The 24,423-nt window shown below is 38.2% G+C and overlaps 1 protein-coding gene across 2 annotated transcripts in view; it reads right to left on the bottom strand.

The window, feature by feature from the left end:
* The window catches only part of PRKCE (protein kinase C epsilon), a 285,568-nt gene that overhangs the window by 107,833 nt on the left and 153,312 nt on the right, over positions 1-24,423 (bottom strand). For both annotated transcript variants that reach the window (XM_010393699.2, XM_010393697.3), the window contains exon 3: positions 972-1,131. In XM_010393699.2, coding sequence (XP_010392001.1) covers positions 972-1,131 — 160 coding nt within the window. The remainder of the gene's footprint in view (positions 1-971; positions 1,132-24,423) is intronic.

The following is a 24,423-nucleotide window of genomic DNA, read 5'->3' as shown; positions in this document are numbered from 1 at the left end:
GAAGTAACAGGAAGAATGACAGACCATGAAGGCAGTCAGAAGTACAGACACATTTTCTATAGTGAAACAGACAGAGCCAAAGGGTACAGGGAAAGGGGACAAAGTGGTAAATCATCATCAAGCAGACCTCTAAATAGACAGAAGATTGCATTTGTCAATACTGCTTGAAATCACCTTAGCCAAGCTAAAGCCTAACCTCCAGGCACTTTTTAGAGGAAAGCAGTTGAGTTCATGCACATTTCACATCATTTTACATTAAGAAAGACTGATTCATTGCACACTCCTAAGAAATATTTACTGTGGATCACATCAGATCTTATGTGTAAATCAGTATCTCTAGGTCACTTTGGAAAACATCAGGAGCTGCTGAAAAACAACTGAAAACTGAATGTCTCCATCACTCCTCCCTATGTGAAAATTGCAAATACTCAAAAGTAATGTAAACAATTTCTAAAAGGGAGTTCTTGGTGTACACTGTAATAATAAAGACACTGTACACTGAGCACCAAAACCTCTGTACCGTTAGACGTATAATATACCCATATTCCATTAACTTCAGTAGGACGCACAGGAGCTTTGCATTTCTTAGAAGGAAGATGGTGATTCTTAAGCATGTAACAAAGAATTCTGTCATCTTGACAGAATGTAAAGGTCTAATATTAAGTCTAAATCTACACTGAGGCACTTACATAATACTAGACTGGCTGTCTACCTGGAATTTAGTGTGCACTAGATGAGGAAATATGGAACTTTGTGGCTGAAAGGAAACCACAACTACAACGAATTCTAAAATTAGTGATGGGAGTTTAACAGGCTTCTATTATCATCTGCAACACTGGTGACAGCTTAATGTCAAAATAAAGAGGAAAGGAACTACTGCTCTATACCATTTTCACTTCAGCAGAACAGGAAGGTATGCTAACTCCCCAGTTCGAAGAAGCAAAGAAAGCAAAGCCACAGTTACTCCATACCATATAAAGTCTCTGCAGTGCGAGCAGTATGTTGGCTGTCTAAGGTAGGTGGCCATAAACTTGTGTCCATTAACCTGATGCACCCTGCGCCGCACGGCACCCTGGCGCTTCCTGGGGCGCATCCGTTCCCGGAACACACGCTCTTCATTGTCCTTGGGTGCTGAAACACAGGGAAAAACAATAAGCACTGGCTGTCACAGACACAAGGATGAGCAAACTCAAATGCAAAGTATAGGTAGATACTCTCCAAAAATAAAAATAATCCTCTCTACCCAGCAGTGCAAAATAACTTACTTCAGTTTTGGATAATTTTTATTCATTTTTAACATCAATTACCAAAAGGGCAAAGGTTTTCATTGCCTAGTACAGGAACTTCTATTTGCTCTAAAGCTTCATCTATGAATTCACGCTAAGTTGAAATTAAGTCCTCTACACTTTATCAAGCACACTGACAACCTCTTAACAGTAATTACACAGTTAGATCCTCCAAACAGCTCAGAATTTCACCTCACTTGATCTTCAGGGGAAAAAAAAGATCCCAACAATCCCTGATCCCTGTACACCCAGAAAGTGCTGATACAAGTGCAAGAAAGCTGAGTACAAGTACATATTATCAAGAACAAAAAATTCCATCCAGAATTGACTACTTTGTAGAATTCCTGATTAAGATCTGAACTTCAGCCTCTAATAACCCAATTTGATACTAATACATGCTCAGCAAAATGTTCAAGGGAAGGAAGTTGTTCTTCTTAACCAATTCCTGTTCCAATTGTACATGAGATTTAATGGCAGAGGAAGTATAAAATGAAGTTGATATATCTCAGACTGAAAACATTTGGAAAAAATTCTTCAAAGTACATTTGGTCTTTTTCTTAAGGTTTTTATTGAAAAGTATCACTAACATCACTAATATAATGTTCTGTATGCATTAAGCAAAAGCTGAGGATTAATTAGCAATGAAGAACAGTTGACAATTGTTAATGAAAGACAGATTTTACAAACATCCCCTGAGCCACTCATGCCTTGGCAAACTAGAATATAAGACTTGGAAGGGGCCATATTCAGTCATCCATTGCCAACTGAATCTAAGCACTCAGTATTTCAGTGCATATAACACTTTGGTCTGTAGTTAACACTTGTCGTTCTTTGAATTTCAGCTACTGTGAATCATTACAATGGCCTAAAAATACCAACTTTGGTCTGCTGCAAGCTTTTCTGTACATGATTGAGTTGTCCAAGCAACAGTACAGTACCTAATAATAACACACAGAAAATTCAAAGTCTGAGAACCACTCAATGTATAAAGGTCTCAAATTCTTTTACAAACATTGGAATAAATCCTGGTTTTGAGGGTTGTAAAAGGTATTGATTAAAGAATTTCTATTAAATTGTCTTAAATTAAACTAATGGATGGACATCCTGGGAAAAAACAGAGAACAGATGAACAAATCAAGATCAATGTCTTTCACTGCAGAGCAAGGGCTAAACTCCATGACACCAGCAAATTTATGTGCAAAAGAGCCTAAGTTCCATACACATTAATGTCTCACAAAAACTTCATACTCAGAGCGGGTTTTCATCCTAAGATGACACATCTGTGGGATGGCCAGAGTGGCACTACTTTTCTATTTTAAAGTGAGGTCTCAGTAAATAACCACTGACTCATACACAAAGCTACCCCTTTTATTTATGCTGAAGAACAACCAAAAAGCAATGGTTGTAGGACGCCTTTCAATAAAGAGATAAGAAATAGCAGATAGTTACCAATTATGCTTATTTTTATGTTGTCAATTCTGTTTATTTTTAGGTATTAACCAAAACTCTAATGTCTAATAAATGTAACAGTCTTAAGAGAAAGTCTGTCTTCCACAAAGCATATGTAACAAGTAGTTGGAAATCCAAGAAAAGATCCATTTTTCCAGCTTCTTGAATGATTAACTAACTTAACAAAGCAGCAGAAAATCTTTTAAAAGCTATTACAGGAAATAATTCTATATTAGCACAGACCTGTTCTTTTGGTTATCATCCAGATTGTAGGCTTTGCTGCAGTATGCACAGCCTGTATGTGAGAAAGTTAAAATCCAACTCTTCTGGAAAGGTTTCCCAGAAAGTTATCTGCTTACATGAAACGAACAAGATGTTCTGACAGTGCACAATACACATTTGATAGGATATTCAGTCTACAATACTGTTTTTCTCATTATTTCATCTTAAGTGTAATTCTTCACAGATAAAGCACCTGTAATTTTACAGAGCATGTAAAATCCTCCTCTTGTTTTGGCTACATAAATGCAGTATCATGACACGGGGTTTTTTCTGTTTGTTAGTTTTGTTTTTACCAACAAAGTCTTAAAACTACTTTCACTGCATTACTTTTAGTTCTATATTTAATACTTTAATGAAATTCCATTTTTCCCTTCTAATACTTACAGTTTAAATAAAACAATGAAACAGTATCTTTTTCAGAAATGCACTGACTTGAAAACAGATACAAGCAATACATCTGAAATTATCAGATTAAATGGCAGGCCTCGATTATCAAAATCACTTCCACACAAATAGCATCACTGTGTGTGAGAAGGATACTCTAACAACTCAAGAAAATGTCATTTTCTTGGTTTATCTTGGATAATGCTGGAGGTCCATTAGCCAGTTACCGCCAAACAGTCTCTGCTGCCAGTCACCATTCTCCTTTTGTCACCAAAGACTGGCACTTGGCCAAATCCATGCCCCATGCCCTGCTTTAGAGTCAAAATGCATGGATGAACTGCACGTTCAAGAGCAGTGACTGCTTCCACTTCACCTCTCATTACAGCCTGTGTAGAATCCCCACCCAGTCAGTCAGCAGCAGAACTCGTTTAGAGGGCTCGGAGCAGCATAGAATCATAGAGTCATGGAATCGTTACGATTGGAAAAGACCTTTAAGATCCCTTGGCCTAACCATTAGCCCAGCACTGCCAAGGCCACCACTAAACCATGTCCCTAAGTGCCACATCTACGTGTCTTTTAAATACCTCCAAGGATGGTGACTTCCCCAGGCAGCCTGTTCATGACTACACAATTCGTTAAGAAATTTTTCCAGTCTGGACCTCCCTGGTACAACTTGATAGCATTTCCTCTTGTTCTATCACTTGTTATTTGGGAGAAGAGACCAACTCCCACATCACTACACCCTCCTTTCAGGTAGTTTTAGAGAGCAGAAAGGTCTCCTCTAGGGCTCCTTTTCTCCAGGCTAAACAAGCATCTGACATTACAGCGCATGACTGACCACTGGATGACTGGACATCAGCCTTTCATCACAGCAGATGAAGTCACAAGAGAAATTAGCTCACCCATCAGCTTAACACCCAGTTAACATTAAGTTCAGTCAGTTTATTCACTGTGACCCTACATAAACATATAAGCAGTGCTTTTCTGCAGTCCCCAAGCAAAACACTGCCACATCTTGCACAAGACTGCATTTTAGGAAAAATGTTTTACTGAAAAGGTGGTCAGGCATTGGAATAGGCAGCCCAGGATGTGGTGGAGTCACCATTCCTGGAAGTGTTCAAAAAACATGTGCATTTGGCACTTAAGTACATGGTTTAGTGCTGAACATGGAGGTGTTGGGTTAACAGGTGGACTTGATGATCTCAAAGGTCTTTTCCAACCTTAACAATCCTATGATTCACACTGCTGTTTTGGGCCACAGGCACAAAATCAGGCAGGAACTGTCCCAGGTGACTCAGAAGCAGATAATCACATCTGTTCTGGCTCATACCCAGGGTTGTGAACCACATTTCTGGCAGAACTAAGAGTAGTCTGTATTCAAATTAAAATCTATCTTATACTGAACAGCCACACTAGAGATGTAACTTTATCTGTCTGATGACACCTACTTCAGAAGGGGGCTACACTGCTCTCCCCAAACATCTCTCATCGTTTACAAGCAGGAAAACAAAGATTAGAAAATGCTATCAGAAAGCAGGGAGTACTTGGGAAGACGCCCAGCATGAGTGTGATACAGACAACTGGTGTTTGCAATGCATTCTGTTGAAAATACTAGCATCCCAAACAAAATTGGCCTCTTAAATACATTTTTGAAAGTCTTACAGAATACTGCACACTGTGCATGGCATTTCTATTCTTATCAGAGGACTTAAAATTAAGTGAATTTTTCATAGTAAGAATATTAGCAAGTTTCAATATAAACCACTTCTTCTCACGGTATGTCTACTGAATAGTCACAGAGGGTTATCATTTCCTCAGTAAAGGCTGTTTCTTTATGTAATGTACATTCTGTTCCCTGTTTCGCTTTTGAGTCCTTCTGTCTTCTGTACTATTCAGTTTATCCTTTTAAAATGCATTTCTTTAATTTTAATTTTCAAAAGATAGAGTAAGAAATGATGATAATTTCCAAGTGTTCATGGAGAATACTGTCAATGGAGCACATTGAATTTAGGCTTTATATGATGGTACTTGAGAATTGGCAAATTTAGAACTAATTTTGTTTCAAAACCATACCCAGTAATGCCACTACTCCTGTTCACTGCAGCCAAGAGTAACTCTGAGTTATTTGAAAACCAATAGCATGTAATTGCTTTTATATACTCATATGTACATACATACATAATGCCTACAATTTTAAAGACTCAAAAGTCTTGCAGGCTTAACTCCAAGCTCTAAGGGAAGTGTTATAAAAGTCAGAAGTATCTGGCATGAAAAATTGCACAAAATTCATAAATACCTGCAAAATGGAGGCTTAAATGAGCTGTCTGGAACTACATTTAATGCTGTTCATTGTGTAGTATCCATTAAGCATGAATTGTAAATCACAACTTAAAAGTTATTACATAAAATTTAAAAGAAAGCGATGCATAATGCTCAGCAACCTGCAGAGGAAGCAAGACTGGGGCAATAAGACCTGTACACCAAATAACAAAGGCTCAACCATGTCAGGTCTTGTTTCATACTAAAACAGTTTCAGCACAAATGAGAAGGGCTCAATGTGGAGCACTAAGTGCAACAGGATTATCCTGTGTAGCCTTTTCCATTTTTTATCTTTGGTGTTCTGAGTACTTCCAGAATTCTGACAATGACCAAAAAAATGCAAAACATAAGGCCAAAAAAGACACACAGTAGAGGGTCATCCAGCATCTTTTATTGCTGAGGATGGTGACTTCTAAATAGGAACATGCTGAGCCCTTCCCTTAACCTGGAGGTGATTGTTACCACACTGTCAGTGTTTGGGGAAGAAAAAAAAAAAAATGAAGCTTTAGTTAAATGGCTTCTGCCCCACCAAAGCCAAAGTGTGGGCCATGTACAGTAACCCTTTCTGCAACTGGTGGAGCTGCCAGGTAACCCCTTGCAAGAGAACACTGATCCCTCCTGGCACTTCTGGCACAAGGGGCATTTCACCCTCGGCATCTCCTGGGTGCCACATTGCTGTCATCCATAATTTACAAGCAGCATCCAGAAAAACCAGCTGGTTTAACATCAACCTTTAATAATTACAACTGACCCTAACTGAACAACAAATGCAAAGGAACAATGGTTGTACTGATGGTTTTTTGCCGAAGACGAAAACTAACAGCTTTTGTATCATATTTAAGCCTGACCACTTTAATCAGTGTGCATGTACTGAATTAGAGCTTTTGTTTTAGCACTTTATAATGTCTAAACAGAGGAAGGATATTGATTGAAGCAGGAGAGGGAATTTGTCTAAAAATATGTTGTAAAGTGAGAAGGACTTCTCAGGATTCAGGATGGAGTGTAACCAGATCATTATGCATCAAAACTAGGTCTCAAAGGATTATTCCCGAACTCTATTTTGGGCTGTACAGTAGAAGCATATATACCGTCATCAAGATTTCTCCAGGCAGAAATCATTACAGGATTTTGCCTTTAAGACTTTAATCTATCTTAAATGGAAAAAAAACCCCAACGAAAAACTATCAACAACAAAAAGCAATATATTTGCATATATTTGCATTTCTCTATCCTTTCTTCTGAAAAAGCCTTGCTTAGTAGTAACACGTGCAACAAACTAATTTCATACCTTTTAGAGAAAAAAATAGTAAGGTAAATGCTTCAATACAATTTCATAAAGCTGTTACTGATGAGCACAGAAATTAAGGAGATAGTTTACCACAGTCATAGAAAGAGCATGAAATTTTTCTACATCTTTTTCTAGAAGTGTTTCCAGACCATTTCTTAAACAAGGAACAAGCATACAGGTTTTGCTTACTGTATCTCAAATCTGCTTTATTTAGGAGACAGGAAATCTCTTGTTTAATAGGAGAATAATCAGATCCTTCAGTAACACTGTATGTTAACAAAACCAAAGATGCTGAGTGCTACTAAAGAAGTGAAAAAATGCTCACAAAATGGGTGAGTTTTAAAAGAGATATGTGTCAAGACATGTCTGCTCACACCAGCTATTTACTAAACGCACTGAAGAATAAACTGCATTTTAAAGTATATCAAGCCCAAATATGGTGGGTGGCTTTGCAGCATCGGATGAGGCTCAACTGTACTTGCCTTCAAAGACGTGCTTACCTATAAATGCTTAAATTCTTCTCTAAAAGAGAGATTCTACCTGTAAGTATTTTAAAATTTCCCTTGATATGCACACAGATGGAGTTCATTTGGGTTGTGACAGACACATATTTTTGTTTGAGGGCTTCTATTACTTTCCTTTTCCTAAAAAAAGAGCCCAAACCAAAACACCAATAGTATTATAAAGCTATCCAATGATTATTTACACATGATTCAAACTTTTTCTACATACTTAATTATTATCAGGGACACATTCATAAACTCACTAAAAGCTGAAGGGACAAGAGCAACTCCCCACATCCTTTCAAACAGAAATGCTTTCACATTCAATACACTTAATAAAGGAGGACCTAATGTCCAGAAGTACTAAAGAGTCTCATTGATACTGATGGTCCAGTTGCAATTTCAGCACACGGAGAAGTCCAATTTAGTTTTCAGAAATGTCCCAACCTTGCTGACAGGCAATAATCTGGACCAAGTGCTCAAAACCAGGAGTGTGGGACCTGAAGAGAGTGGGTGAACCCACACTGCTGCCCCAGCTGCAGCTGATCCACTCGGCTACAGCAGAGGCTGGGGTGAGGAGGGATTTGTTTCCATACCTGCTCAGACAAAATTTTCCTTCTAATGACTCTGAGACTTTTCCTAAGAAAGAATTAGTGACAATTTACAGAAGCTTAAAGTATTAACAACATGGAATTACATGTGGTCATCTTCAGTGATCATACAGCATGGTTCAATAAATCTAGTATTTAGCAAACAGAATTCTGTTTTATAGGAACTGGACCACTGGTAGAGGGTAGATATGAATATGTGCTCCATTTTTTAGATCCCTGAAAGCTCACACAGATGATGGGGTACTGACCTCATTTTCGAGGGTGGATATAGCAATTTCTGTACTTAAACAGCTGTCAGATCCACAAAGCAAGCAAATCAGTGACAGATTCCTCCTACTTCCTCTCAGTATCTTTATTAATGATTTTAAGAAAAATGCTATTCCTGAAACAATCAACTTGTAACTACAATTTACATATTACAATTTATTTGACAAAAGAAGTTACATCACTAGAAATACCACAGGGAATTTATTGCTATATGGCAGGTTTTCTGAGAAGTGAATTTCACATCTCAAGGTTTTTAAAATAATGTTTCCACTTTCAAACCTTTTTGCAAAAGCCACACTTTAGTGCTTTTTCAGTTGGAAAGGAGATGTCACAGACAACAGAGTCAAAAACCAAAAAACCAATGCTAACTAAGGTTATTTCAGACTTTCAGTGTTATTTTTCAGGAGGAACAAACAGCCTCACTCTAAACACAATGCCCTTATGTCAATAAATCTGCAATTGAAATTAGAGAAGTGGAAATGCATTCTACATATGGCAAATACTAAAGCTGTTATTCAGGAGAAAAAGCTTACTCCATGAAATTTAATGTGTCTATTCATGTCCTAACTAGTAAAGTAATAATTTACAAAATGTGTAACTTTTTTGGTGCCATAACTTGACTTGATAAACTTGCAGGCAGAAAATTAAATTAGTTTGCGTCAGTAAGAGTCAGATCACGTTACAGTGTTAGTAATGAGCAGTATTAGCAGCCTGGTGTTAGCACTGTTAGTGTTAAGCCCTGACAGACTAACAAGATGAAATATCTCATATTAAGTCAACTACTTACTAGAGCTAAAAAAATACACAATCTTCTAACTGAAGAAACTACATCTATATTATAACACATTAGATTATTATTATTATAAGATTATTGTAACTGATCAGATTATTATATTGATCAGAAAAGCTATTCTCTACTGCTTTTTTAAAAAGAATCTACTTACTGCTTTTTTAAAAGACTCTACTGCTACTGCTGCAAGTCTACAAACGTCCTACAAATTGATTGCACCGTGCTCCTCGGAGCACACCCAGCCCCTTGTGGTGGCAGTGGTGGTGGTCAGTGCTCTGGTGACACACCCTCATACTGGCTGTGCTTTGTCTTCAGTGAAAGAAGGAGGATGAGACAAACCATCACAGTCAGGGCTGCTGTGGGAGGTGAACTTCCACAGTGGTACAGAGCCATGCTTATTTTAACAGAGCTGCAGGCTATGGAAGTATCTGCAGGGTCAAATGACCTCTCTGCACGGTCACCACCTGAGCTGCTGGCCTTTGTCAGCTCCCTGGAAAGGAAACAGTGCTGTGATGCAAAGAAGGAAAACAAGCATTGTAAAAACTTAAGGACAAAGCCCTTTTCCCAGAGGTAACTATTAAACCAGACAGATCCCAAATAACACTATTTTAAGGAAGTGTTTATGATAGATCAGAGAAGTTCGGCAGTCTTCTTCTAATATTTGCAAAAGTTGCATAGATTACAATGAAATAGATCCTTCTATGACTGGGATTTCTAGTCCTTCAGAAGTTGTTTCTTAAATATTTGTTCAACCCCAGCTTTGTTCCTTTCCCACAGAATAACAGAAGCCCAAGTGGCAGGCACCTAGGAGATTCCTGAGCTCAGTCTCCTGCAGCGGGGAAGCATCTCATGTACTTCAGGCATCCTCAGCTTTCATTTTTTTGATGGTTCTCAAAAATCTCCGGTGAGGGAAATTCCACAACACACTCATGTATCTTGTTTCACTCCTCTGGCAGGCAGGCTGTTTTTCTAATATTCAACCTAAATCTTTTTGCAATAAGTTATGCTGGATGAGTGATGGCACCCTGAAAAAGCAAGTTTTTGCCAGCACAGAAACTACTGAAGTATCAGTAGCAAGGCAGCCATTATCCTGCGGATACCACGCAAAAGGCCAGAGACACAGCAAGGTCCCACAGAAAAGAGGACTGCAAAAATTTTGTATGATTCTCAGGCCACAGCAAGACAGAAACTGCTCTGCACTAAACAGGACCCCGTGGATATCCCAGTCACATGCTAGCTGCAGAAAAGTCGTGATAGCTGAAGGTAAAAAAGGGAATGAAAATCACTTACTGCCCTAAAGCTACTAAATCTAAGTTGTCTTGCTGATTCCATTTCCAGATTCCCATCCTGATAGCAACAACTTGTTTCCATCCAAGCTTTGAAACGCATGTAACAAAGCTCACTTGCACTTAACATTTCTATATTAAAATTCCATATAACCACATTAAGAATCTATGGTGCATAACCTACATAGGTCAGAGAAGATGGCTTTCAAAACATTGCTTTATAATGCTTGCAGCCCTCACCAAGCTCAAGCCTGTGATAAACATTACACAGATTCAGAGTACTTCACACTGGCAGTGGAATCTTACCTACAATTAGAGAAGTGGTTTTGTTTTTTAAATTTTTTCTTTATTTGTTTCTGGATAAAGTACTAAATATTTGCTTGTATCCTCCACAGGGCAGAGGGAGCCCACTGCAGAACTGACTGTGATTCAGAGAACCTCACACAGAGCCAATGTAATAACTGAGACAGCCAAAGAAGATTGCATAGCAGCTTCCTTACCCCAAGCAGGAAGAATCCTTTCAATTTGACTGAATTTGGCATAAAGTAAAAAGCACGGAATCCTCAATACTTTGCTCAAAAAATGCTAATGAAAGCCAGAGGAGCTTCAAGTGATATATTAATATTTTATTTATACAGACTTTTTTTTCTTATACATTTAGGTAATGATAATCCTGTTCTTCAACTAATTAAAATAAAGGCTTTAAAATTTGGAAATTAATTCTCCCTTCCAACAGTACTAAAGTAGTAAGACACAAAGTAGCTGTACCTTCATGTATGTAAACCCACTGATGAGACTGCAATGGTTCTAATAAACAAAGAAAGATCTGACCCTAAGAAGTAGGACATATTAAAACAAGGCAATCAAACCTTTGGATTTAATTTTTCACAACTCTACAGTTGAACTGAACTAAACAAGTGAGAAATATTAGTGTTATGTCTCAAAAGGACTGTTCTCCCATGCAGTTGACATAACATCTGACACAATTTTTCCATTTTTGGCCCAATATACAACCCACAGCACACTTATATCAGTGTTCCAACACATCACTACTCTTCCTAGTTTATCTAGTAGTAAGGACTGCATTATGACAATCCTGTCATCCTCTACCAACAGCCTCATCTTGCCTGTCTCCTAAGTGGGCAGTTCTTGCAATCAATTGCAAGAGACAAGAATCAGCAGCGAAAGAACTCCTTCCCTCTTTCCATTGTCTTTCTTGCAAACGTGGGAGGAATTTTCCTTATTCTGATATCCCCCCCAAGCCCACAACAAAAGCTTAATTAAGAACATCTCTGACTCACAAGCAGTGCTATTGAAGCGACTCTCACATCTATGTCTTTCAACATTACATACATTACTACAAATTTCCACTCAGAAAACAGTAATAAATATCATATGTAAATCTTGAAGTACTCAATATGATTTATTACCAGCATACTACTTTCAGACCCCAGTTCAACAAAGCATTTCTGGATGTGGCCATAAGAAAGAGCATATGCACTCTGCCATGGATTGCAGCAGAAATTTTCCAATATTTAAAGCAGTTTACCTGCTCTGCATGATGTTAAACCTATGCACCTGATGCATGCTAAAAATGGACACACATGCTAAACAGTATGTTCTTTCTCCTTGCCAGGCTTATGGACACAGCATCACGAAGGAATTGCACATGATGAGTTTACATGTTGTAAGTAGAACCGGAATGTGTTATACAGGTTTTTACTGTGGAGGTGATTGACACATGGCAGGAACAAGGAGATGACCACCCTCATAACCTGTTACTGGCAGAAGAAACATTTCTCACTGACAAGATTAAATAATGGAAGCTTTAATGTCTTTCTCATTTGCTTTGGGTTTCAATATACAGAATATTTTTTTGTTCAAACACTATACAACAATAAAAAAATAGAGCAATGAGGGGAAATCAGAGTGCTAACTCATTCTAACTCAGTCTAGAAGGAATTGGGGTCCTACCATGTATTTCCTACCAGGTCCATCATGTCCTCTGATTGGTAATATCAGATTGCTACCTATAAAAGTAATGCTGAGTTTTTGCAGGTCTTCATGCAAAAGAACAGTAAAGGGATCTCTCTCAAGGTTCTTAGGATTACCAGCAAAATTTTGCAGCATTTGAGGTTTTGTATAGTGTGATTGCTGAAATACACAATCACATGAGAACCCCAGATCTTGATAAATTAAGCAATACATATCTAGCCCTCAGATTATGAAGAAACACTTGAAAAATGTGATGCAAAGGCACACCCCACCCCAACCATATTATGGAAAATTGTGCTTGTCTCTCCGCTGGATACACGAATTCAAAACTGTTTGGGGTTCACGTGGCAAGGTTTTGGTGGTAAGCTACAGAGGCAGCTTTCTGTGAGAACCTGTTAGAAGCTTCCCCTAATCCACAAATGCCAGCTGGGTGCATGACAGACCAATGATAGCTGAGGCTAAGCCCATCAGCAACAGGGATAGTGCCTCTGGCTTTAAGTATTTATGGAGAGGAAAAAACCCACTGTGCAACAACAGACAGAGAAAGAAGTAAGAATATGTGGGAGAAACAACACTGCAGACAGCAAGTTCATTGAAGAAGGAAGGCGAGAAGGTGCTGTAGGTGCCACAGCAAAGACTCCCCTGCAGCCCATGGTGAAGACCATGGTGAGACAGCCTATTCCCCTGTAGCCCATGGAGGTCCACAGTGGAGCATGAATCCCATGGACATGCCCATGGACAACCCTACACTGGAGCAGGTGGATGCCTGAAGGAGGCTGTGAGCCCACAAGAAGCCTGCGTGGGAGCAGGACCCCAGCAGGATGTGGAGACCCATGGCAAGAAAAGCCCACGCTGAAGTAGGTTTCCTGGAAGGACTTGTGACCCTGTGGAAGCAGTGTTGAAGAACTTCAGCCAGTGGGAAGGATTCATGTTGGGCAAGTTCATGACAGTCTGCCTCCCATGACAGGGCCCCCACACTGGAGGAGTGGAAGGATGTGAGGAACCCTCCCCCTGAGGAGGAAGGAGCCCAAGAGAAAACGTGTGACGAACTGATGCAACCTGCATTCCCTCTCCTGTTGTGCCTCTGGAGGAGAGGATGTAGAGGATTTGGATGTTAAGTTCAGCCTGGGAAGAAAGGAGGAGTGGGGGGAAGATGTTTCAAGATCTGTTTTTTTCTCATTATGCTTCTCTGATTCGATTGGCAATAAGTTAAATTAATTTCCCCAAGTTGAGTCTGTTTTGCCCTGAAAACACTCTCCCCACAGAGTCATGTCTCCCTGTCCTTGTGTCAATCCATGAGCTTTTCATAGTACTCTTCTCCCCTGTCCTGTTACAGAGGGGAGTGGCAGAGAGACTTTGTGGGCACCTGGCTGGGGTCAACCCACTACAGCTGGACTAACTTTGTGTCTTACTGTGTAAGACACACATGGGTAAAAGACAAGACTCTGTTTGAACCAAGTTCTTAAAGTGTACTTATTTCTAACTTTCACTGGATTTTTTATATTCCAAACATCCTAGCTGCAAAGTTCATTTAGTCCTTATTCTCCAACCTTTGGTAAAACAGATGTATTGGTGTCTTTCTTGTTTTCAGTGATTTGGTGAGCATGGGGCTCAAAATTTCACATGTAATGAGAAGTGCTTCTGGCTTATGAAAATATGCTTCACTGGCCACCTAATTTCTAACTGAGTCAGAATTTCAGAAAAATGTTGAAGCATCATCTGCTTGAAGAAATCTAATGGGACTTGAGCTGTTTTACCTGACCTATGGCAGATCAAGTCTCTAATAAAAAGTATACTCACAGAGGAAAAGAATTGGCAAAGAGCCTTCGAAGAGGCAACAGATGTGTTGATTGAGATGTATTTTGTTTTCCATAGTTCTCTAAAATTGATGTAAAATTCAGGAATGCTTAAAAACTTACTGATGGAAGCAGCTGGCAAGTGGGAAGAGTGGGATGTTGGATGATGAGGTGACTTAGCATGGGAATTGAGAGGAAAAAAATAAAAGACCAAAATGGAATCCGACAGAGTCTTAAACCTCTCACTTTGGAGAAGGAAACTCAGAGAAAAATGGGATGTGAAAGAAAAGGGAGGGAGGAATAAAAGGGAACACAGGGCTGATGAAAAGAGCACATCAGAGAATACTCCTTTTCCTCCCTGTAGGACAAACTGTGAGCAACGCAACTCACATCTGTCAGTGCCCCAAACTCCAACGGCAATCTGAGTTTAGAATTATTGTTAATCACTTAATTTCCTTTCTACCCACTTGCTGTACAGAAAAGTTAACTCTCCTTATTACAGAAAGCTCATACATAAGAACTAGCAGATATACATGTACAGAGTTAGCTACAGAAAAGCACTCAAGATCCATGCCTTTTCCACAGGGATCTAGATACCTGTCTTACATTGCTCTAACAGTTTGGATATTCTCATGACAAAAGAAAATACATTAGACTTGCTAAGGTTTTCCCAAAGATACTATCAATCAAATTCACAACAATTAACTTAAAAAACCCCACCACAGATGCTGTGTCTTTAGATTCATCATAGATAAAGCTAATTTAAACTAGGTTTATGCAGAAGACAGGTACAGAAAGTCAGCTTTTCTAGTTCTTCTCCTTCCACAAATCACCTTTTGCTACTTCCTAAAATGGAAAGCAGTTCAGTACTAAAAAATGCCCTCAGCACTCACTGAAGATTGACTTTCAACATATATGTGAAGACTTCATATAAGAATAAATGTGTGCAGGAGAAAACCTGCTTCTAACATTTCTTAAAACTGTAAGTCTTTCAAGAAAAATATTTGTTAAACTCTGGGCAGTGTATTTGTACCTTGTATCTGAGAGAGAAAATAGAACTAAAAAGAAAAAAAGCTCTGAATTCTTCTCTTTTCTTCTTCAGAACAAAAATCAAATAAAATGCTTCTTCGAGATGCAAACAACTTTCTCCCTACTCCAGAAACTAAATCAGGCAACGAAAACAAAGACAAAACAACTCTTGGAGTGATTGTAGATGTAATTTTTCTCTTATTATTCCAGTGCTGTAGCTGTTTTCTGTTTAGCATGGACCCTGTCTTCACACCAGTGGTACTACCTTTGGATGTTCTAAGGCATCAGGTAAGCTCTCCTGACACTGAGAGCATGAAAACTCATCTAGAAACCTGTGCACAGCACAAGGAGGATTGGGTCCAACCAAAATCTGTGGAGAGCTGAGAGAATGACAAGGAGACTGCGTGCAGCACAAAGGACAACTATTTGTACAACTTAATGCTCTAAATGCATAGCCACATGAGGATAAGATCTATCTTTGGTTACAGCTCTACACTTACGCCAGAGAACAGAGACACATACATAAAATCCAGGAGAATTTGGCTCAGTTTACTTACAGTAGGGATAAAAAAAGAAACCTTAATTGTCTGTGTCCAAAGTGGAAAGATACAAAATGTTCTAGCAATTGTAAAAAACTAACCTCCAAAACTTCATTCCATTTATTATTTTGTTTATTAACAAGTCAAAGAGATAGCAGACACTTTAAAAAAACCTTAAAAAATTCAGGTCACAGCCCATTATCTCAAAACCTTTCTGTCCTCCTTGCTTTGCCAGCACCTCTGCTCATATTCAAACACTACATAATTCATTTTAACGTAGCCTTATCAGGTTGCTGAATAAGAATGTGAAAGTCAGCTGGCTGTAAGTTAAAAAAATATATTCTGTGCCTTCTTATTGCTGCTGTCACTGATTTAGCTGTTCCCATGGTAAACTTAAATACCACCACAGGAAGCTGTATCATCTATCAATTCACAAGTTGCAAAGTGTGGTGGATGGAGATTTCATTTAACAGATCCCAGAACTGTCTGGTTGAAGGATGTGGCAGTTGAAAGCTGGAGACTGAATTTCTTGGGTTTTTTTCTCTTGCCTTTTTTTTTTTTTTTAACAATCCTGTATAATCTCAAGAATAAGACATATGGCAGCACTTCCAAGTTGGTTTCAAAGAGATTTTGATTTCCCACTCACTTTCTCTCAGTGTGAATTACCTAAGAAGGTGTCAGAAGTTCCTCGAGAAAATCCTTCTAACACTGGTTGTCTTTAGAAAAAGAACCTCTAGAGAGAAGCACCTTTACAAATATAAAACAAGCCAAAAAACAAAACCTCAAATGATTTTGCCTGCTCTATAGCTGGAGCCTCTAACTTGACTCTCCATGACATCACAGCAGTCATGGATTAGTTTATTACAATCATTTTAATTCAGGAAAAAATGCACTTCCTTCTTGAGAAGGAGACAAAAACACCCTAAGAAAGAGATTATTCCACACACTGAAGATATTTTATCATCAGAAATTGCATAAATAACAGCTAACGTACCCTATGACACCTCTTCTTTTAGTAACTATCTATTGAAAATCAAAAATATATTCTTACATGTTGAAAAGATTTCTCTGAGTGTTTTTTTTTATAAAACATTACCTTTGCCATTAGCATACAGTAGCCAAATAAAAATAGTGAATTCATTTTAAGAAATACAAACAAAGGTGGAAAAAGACAATTTTAAAAGCTAATTTAAACTAAATAAAACCACATTTATAATCTGACCTTTCCTTTATTCCACTTCTGGAAAACCATAACCAAAAGACTTTAACAAAGAGAAAAAACATATAAAGATGTTTTTTAACAAGTAGAAAAGAAATGCAAGGAAATGGAAACACAGCATTTTAAGGTCTGAGCACTCCAAAAATCTCTTAAAAGAAAATTCTTCACTATGAATCCTCTCAAGATTTTTTAAAGCTCCCAGTATTACCCCTTCCAACACATGAAACCAAATCTTACTTTTCGATGTCTTCGGAACACCCCCTGAATCTGAAAATTTGATATCACACAGTGAATCTAAACCAGTCAATTGCCAATTACCAATTTTGTGTCTGTATTTTTGGAACCACTACAAGAAACTTTTGCTAGAAAGTACAGATTTTATAGGATACAGTGAAACTGTCTGAACTCAGATGCATTAAAAGCGTCTTAAATCCTATATCCAAACCCAGAGGTATTCAGAATAGCTGCCTCTATCTGGCAACTTGGACCTTGATTTCCATATTGTGGAATCAGTTTGCTTACTCTCCTACAGGCAAGAACATCATCTTAGTCTACACAATGCCCCTTGTTCCATGGTGGGGAAAAAGTCATAGAAATAGGCCAAGAAAATTAGATGTCACTGAGTGATTTTCAGTCAGCCCACACAGAACATTAGGGGGAAGAAAGCATTCCTCTGAGCAAGCATTAGCACTATTATTAGCAGCATCTAGACTTATTTAAAATAACTATTCCCGTATCTATTCCAGCAAGCAATACAAATTACACTTGTCCCTTAGATGGAAAGACAGACACAAAATCATGAATATGATCCTCCCTCTGCATTGTATTTATCTTTACCAGAAGGAAGAAAAACAGGATAGAAAGTATTCCTGGAAACCAAGGGCAAAAAGAAATCTTAGTTAAGAGAAGCCAATTGAAACATTATGATTATCCTGCCAGAGCTGTGGTTTAATGAAAATGAATTGTAAATCATTTAGAAAGTAGTAGAAAGCTGCATCACAAATCAAAAGTAGTAAGATCCCAGTTTCAGTATGGAGAGACCAGCAGATCACTGCTGCCCACCATCAACAATGCAGGAGTTGTGTGACTCTACCATTGCACCAGAAGCATGTTCTGAATCACCATCAAAATTATCTGACCTGGGAATTTACAAGTTTTCAAACCAATGGGACAATCACTAGATGCAAGGAGCACTTGCCTTCTGACCAGTGAAGACCCCTGGTTTTATTTGTATCACATTTTCCCCTTCCTTTCATTCTCACAAATGTGTAACTTCCTGCTGACATTACAGAACATCTTCTGTCTGGTCACACGTGCAACAAGAGGGTGAACTCCTATTAACAGCTACTGAAATACTCCTGGTAAGTTATCCTTTCTAACATGGTGATATACCACTGGTCCTAACATAGGAACTCTTTCAGCCCACCACTCATTTCTTTAAGGGTTACTGCCTCTCAAACAGCTGTTTCCCCCCTCAGACACAAACTGCATACATGCTGAAATACAATGGTCTTGGTCAGGGACCAACTCTGAGAAACTGCCAGGAGTTTTGAGTTATATTGCTGTAAACTCACACAAAAGTAATCTGTCTCTGCACATATAAAACAAAGAAAGAAATGGTTCTCAGAAGAGCAGTTCTTTGGAACAGGTTTTTAAGGTGCTTTATAGCTTATGCATAACAAAATTAAAGCAAAAATCTCTCAGCAAGCATGAGACTTCTTCAAGAAATTAAAATAGAAATTTTCCTCCTATTTAAAGTGAAGTAACAGGTTATACTAGACTACAGCAATAATGACTCATTTGTTAATTTAAAAAAATTATTTTATTTTTTTATTTACATGCAATGGTGTTATTGTTTCATATTAACTCCTGAGAAATAGCATTTTTCCTACAATCAGTTTTTTCTTCTAACACTGTCAAACACCAACTCTCCCTTTTCCTCCACCTCTGGGTCTCGGAAGAACACAAATTAGAAACCTGTTTCTAAAAACTGATTTTTAAAACCCCACTTACAAAATCTATGATTTTACTTCCACTGAGTTGGCCATGATGGCCCCTTCTCTTTCCCCCTTCCCTTATCCAGGGCTAAGGAAACAGTGTATATCAAAACTGACAAGATTTTCAGATACAATTTACAATGTAATAGATAGGCAGGCAGGCAGACAAAGCAGACAACTTTTTAAATTTAGTGATTATGGTTTACTGTGAAAGGAGATATTTTTCCTGAGAGGAGTTCAGGATTATCTGGTTTATTTTTGGTTATCACATCTTTCTAGCAGATCATGATTCATTCACTAGTCTTCAAGGAAGACCAGTGTACATGAGTATTTTTAAGCACAGTGCTTGCATAGTTTAAAACTCATTTGCAGCAGTAAGATTAGATCTCTAATGAAGGCTCAGCACTTCTGCCCATGTATTACATGCAAGGCACTGTGGAGCCCTACAGCTCGAGCTGGACTCCAGTGCTGCAGAAACCCAGCGGCAAAGCAGCACGCACTGTGGGGATCTCCCCAGGCCAGACCGAGATAATGTTCCTAAATGGAGTCTTCAGCACAGGGATGTGGATGTTTTATGCAGTGAAGTAAAATTTTAGAAAAACAGGCTAAATATTTTTATTTAACATACATATCATGTGTTTTTACAGGCACATATAGATACACACACAGTCAAATCTGATGTCAGAAGAGATGTACACAGTTCTGCTGTGCTCTCCTCTCCCTGTGAAATTTACAATCACATCTCATTTGGGGAATTTGGAAGATTGCAGAAGAAGGCGCATTTACCCACACAGAGATTGTCTCTCATAAACTTTACTAATGCAAATTCTATTCTGTAGGTTCAATACAGCTTTCATCACCACCTTTAACCTGTTCTGTTAAACACACGTGTAACTATTGGGCCTCTTGAACAAAACCATAACCAAATTTCCTAAGAGGTAGCATCATGTAGAAGTGTTTTGTTTTCGCTCTTGCAGAAAATATTCTTCTTAGTGCTTGAGGTTTTTGAAGACTATTCAGTTCAGTGACAGTCCATGAAACAGTGCTCTGCTTCCAATTGTTGCTGAATTACTAAGAATTGGAAGTAACACTTAGAAATTTTAAGAAAAGAACTTCTGAGAAAGGCAATTCCTAGGAAACAAGCCTCTCTAAATACTAAAGAAATATGCTCATGTTTAAGATCATAAAAGATAAATTAAAGTAAATTATTAAAGGACCTATAAAAATCCTGAGCATTCTGAAAATAAGAAGATTCATAATCAAGACAAACAAACCTTTGAACACAGCAATTCAAACATCCCTTTATTTGAGGCTCCAAGCTAAACAAACCTTTCAGCCATAAGTGTAAAACCCATAAATATCCCATAAATTATAAGATCCCTGAAGACTTTAAGTGATGATCCAACATATAATTAGAAATTTCAGGACCTCACTTTGCCTTGTGACAGTAAGCTGTATTGATGATGCATTTTATCATACCCATAAGTTGCACAATGTGTTATTTTTTAACTCATGCTACTTGTTCTAAATAGATCCAAAATGTTACCTTCAGACAATCACATAAATTCATGTATGCTCAGTATGGAGAGCTAACAGGAATTGTTTTTCCAGAAAAACATTCAAGCTAACTTTCAATTATATAAGTGTCAATTGCCATATTTTAAAAAATTATTTAATGGATACAATAAGATTTCAATTATTTGGGGTTTTTTCACCTAGTCATAAATAAGCTGCCAAACTGCCTTCAAAGAATGCTATAATTTACATGGAGAGACCACCTGAAAAAACCATCAGAGAAGGACGTAAAAGTATTAAACAAACTTTAATAAAAGAAGCTTTATTTATATTTAAGATGTTGTGACATAGACACATGACACCACAAGCTGTTATTAGTCGCAGTGTTGTCCTTTCACCTTGTTTAATGGGTTCCCTTTGCAAAGTGAACTGAACGTGGAGTTTGCTTCTCAAATAGAATGAAAAAATACATTAATGTGCTGAAAAAGCTCACACCCATAAAGCATTAATGAGCATATTATTTGCTTCAGGTGAATGCACTACCTTTTCCTTTCAGCAGAACTTACTTAAGATTCTCTGAAGACTTGCTTCTGAACAGTTCTATGACCTAGTTTAAAGAAAATGTACAAGGATTATATTTTTGGCTCTTAAAATCAAGGTTTTTTTGCATTTCCAAACTTTGCTGAATCGTTTTGGCTGTGGTGCCTGTCCTTATCTGCCCAAGCAATACTCAGCAGTATGGAATTTGCTTCCAGTAGAAGCTGAAAGTGCTAGCACTTTGCAAAAACCATTATCTCTTTAGCAAAGCATCTTTCATTGTATTTTACAAAACAGTTTTGAAGCCTTTCGATACATACACGCAATCTCCATCTGTGCAGTAGAAATGTACTCAAATGCATGCAAGAAAATCTTCAGTTGGTCTTTCAAAACATGACCTAAAAACATCCTACAACAGAACTCTGTTCATTAATATATGAATATAAGACCTAGTGCTGCAAGCACAAAGGAATGAGCACTGAGAATCAACTGCTAAGACTGTTTGTGTAAAAAGGTTGACTTACTGAAGGTTTCAAAATCTGCAAAATCAATTAAAAGAATCAGGTTTTATTATTGAACATATTCTAACTACATTAACAGTAGAAGGGAGATGACTGAGCCTCAGAGGTAGCGCTCAGTGGAGTTAATAAAAAAAAGAGCTAAGTGATTTAATTACACCTTTCAAATCTGCCTGCTCACATAGACCCCATACTTCAACATTCAAACTTAGTTTCATCCCTTCTACTAAAAATAACTTTTATTACAGGGGAGTAAAAGTAAAAAGCTTATTCAGAACAAAAATTATAATTTCAGACAATGCATGGAGTGAAATGACATGTACCTTCCCATGTTAATGAGTATTTCAGTAGCAGCATGGCTTACGTAATAATCACGGGGTTTATGGCAGCTGGTTATTTTGACAAGAAATCTGAAGGAGCTGTGTGAAAATAGCACGGAAAGAAGGAAAGAAAGCAATAGGTCTGACAAGTAGATGCCCCTATAAAAAGCACACCAAGTCTGCTCCTTGCAACTTAGTTTTCATATTGAGGGTCCAATTTTGAATCCTATGAATAGATTAAAAAGGAATTTGAAACAAAAATCTTAAGGAACCCATCTGCAAACATGTTTCTAAAAAGTCTCTCTCCACTGAAATGGAAATTGCTGAACACGGAGTGGGCATACCCCTATATTTTTAAGCAGAGACTAACTTTTTAATACATTGTAGCGAATGGGGGAAACAGAAACAAGGCTCAATCAGAACAGTTGAACTGTGGTTTTGGACATTTCAATTTCACTTCTGACAAAAAAAATTAGGGACCAATACTGTTCTCAAACATCAAAGAAAGACCCTTACTACTCCTTTTCAACAGGAGAAAAGGCTAAGGCAAAAATATGTAATTCACAGTAAATCCCAGCAGATGAAAAGACAATTTTACTGAATGAAACGTTGGGGTTTTTTTCTAAAAATGCAATTCGAAGTTTAACATTTACAAACAGCACAGCTAAAGTCTGACCATCAAAACCAAAACAATAGTGATTAGTTCATAGCTTGTTTTTACAGAAGCCACAGTAGTGCACCTTTCTTAAAATGGTTGTTGATTCTGAGCAGCACAACCACATGGTGGCAGAAGAACCAACATCTTGCTCAGGAGCTGCACTGCTCTGGGGAGGCCATGCAACCTGACGGGCTCGCACAATGAATTATTTGCCCCTAATAATGATGATGAAAAACGGATTGGTTCAGGGTAACTCAGCCCTCAGGGCTGATAAAGGTACGTGTCTTCCCAGAGCATTCTAGCTGCTGCAAATTGAATTGCTGCTTTATAGATTGAAAGCTTGTACAACTGGAAACTTCAATTTAAAGTAAGATCAGATTATTTTGTATGTAACTGTTAATAAAGTTTCAGGGGAAAAAACCTCCAAACAATTGTTTTAATGCCAGATTCAGCTTAAAAATTTGGAAGAGCTCCGATTTGAAAACACATTAAAAATAACAGCATTCATTGAAAATTTTATATACCCATCCATAATTTTAAGAGATTCTTTTTATCACTATTAAAACAGATCAGTAGTTATTTTACTAGATTAGTAAACAAGGCTTCAACTACCAATCTGTTTTACTTTTCTCTCCTCTGTTTCATACCGTAGGAAGACCCTGGCGGAATGGAATGTATTTCACCGTGCGCGGGGCAGGAAGGCTTGTTCTCCTCAGTGTCACCGGCCTGGGCAGAGCATGGGCTGGACAGCCACGGCCATTCCCTGCCCTGCCCCAGCCTGTGGGAGTGCCCCTGCATGGCTGCCCAAGCACGGCTCAGCATCACGCCCACTGACTGACACGTGCACCTGCACAGCGAGGAAACTATTCCCTTCCCTTGACTTGAGCACAATCCTGCCACAACAACAGACAAACAATTAACCTGCTAACCCAAAAGGATGATTCCTGAACGAGCCTGAAAGCTTTAGCAGCTTACTGCACTCAAGTGCAACCCGGCGGAAAATCTACTGAAGCAAAGCTCCAGGGAATACCTCCTGCATAATATCTAAAATACATATATATATTAATTAAATATATCATCAATTAAAATAAAAATACTGTGGTTTGCAACTAAAACCAAGAATCCAACTAAATGGATCTCGCAGTCTTTTTATACAGCTCGCTAAATGTAACTCCCACTATTTATAACTTAAAATAATTGCACATAATGCTTTTACCTCTCAACAGAGATGTTTCTGCTCCTCAGTGTTTCCTGACAAAAATCAAAATGCCCTCAGCTAGACTGCAGCAAAATAAAAGAATGGCTGATGACAGATGTAGATACCATAATGCATTATGTTGACGATGATTTGTCATATTCATAGATACTAGTTGTCTGGAGCAAAATGATAATCACTGGAACATTCTGGGTGTGTGTATAAGAGAAAAAAAGACAGCATGAGGCTCGCCTCTTACATGGAATGAAAAGTGTGTTTACACTGGCATTTAATCTCAAATTAGGTGTGCCTTTGGAAAGCAAGTCTCCTGATCATCCCTACCTACCATGCTTTGCTCCACATCACCGAAAATGCTCTCAGAGAGCACAAACCAGACACTTATCTGGCAAAACTAAGGCAGACAAGAGCTTGTCTAAAGTGCTCAAGGCACACATAGTGTGGACACTGGATCCTCCGGCATTGAAGCTTTGCCTTAAAAGTCCAACCCCATGGTGCTGGATGCTGTGCTAATGCAAAGCCACCAGATTCTGGGGCACATTTTGGGATCTGAAAATATAAAACAATAGTATTGTTCTTATCACAAATTATTTTAATGCTTTCTTTTACACGTGTATTTCAT

This window comes from Corvus cornix, chromosome 3 (genome assembly GCF_000738735.6).
Source record: "Corvus cornix cornix isolate S_Up_H32 chromosome 3, ASM73873v5, whole genome shotgun sequence".
NCBI classification, from domain to species: domain Eukaryota; kingdom Metazoa; phylum Chordata; class Aves; order Passeriformes; family Corvidae; genus Corvus; species Corvus cornix.
The sequence above is the reverse complement of the archived record's forward strand: the minus strand, read 5'-3'. Positions and strand labels throughout refer to the sequence as shown.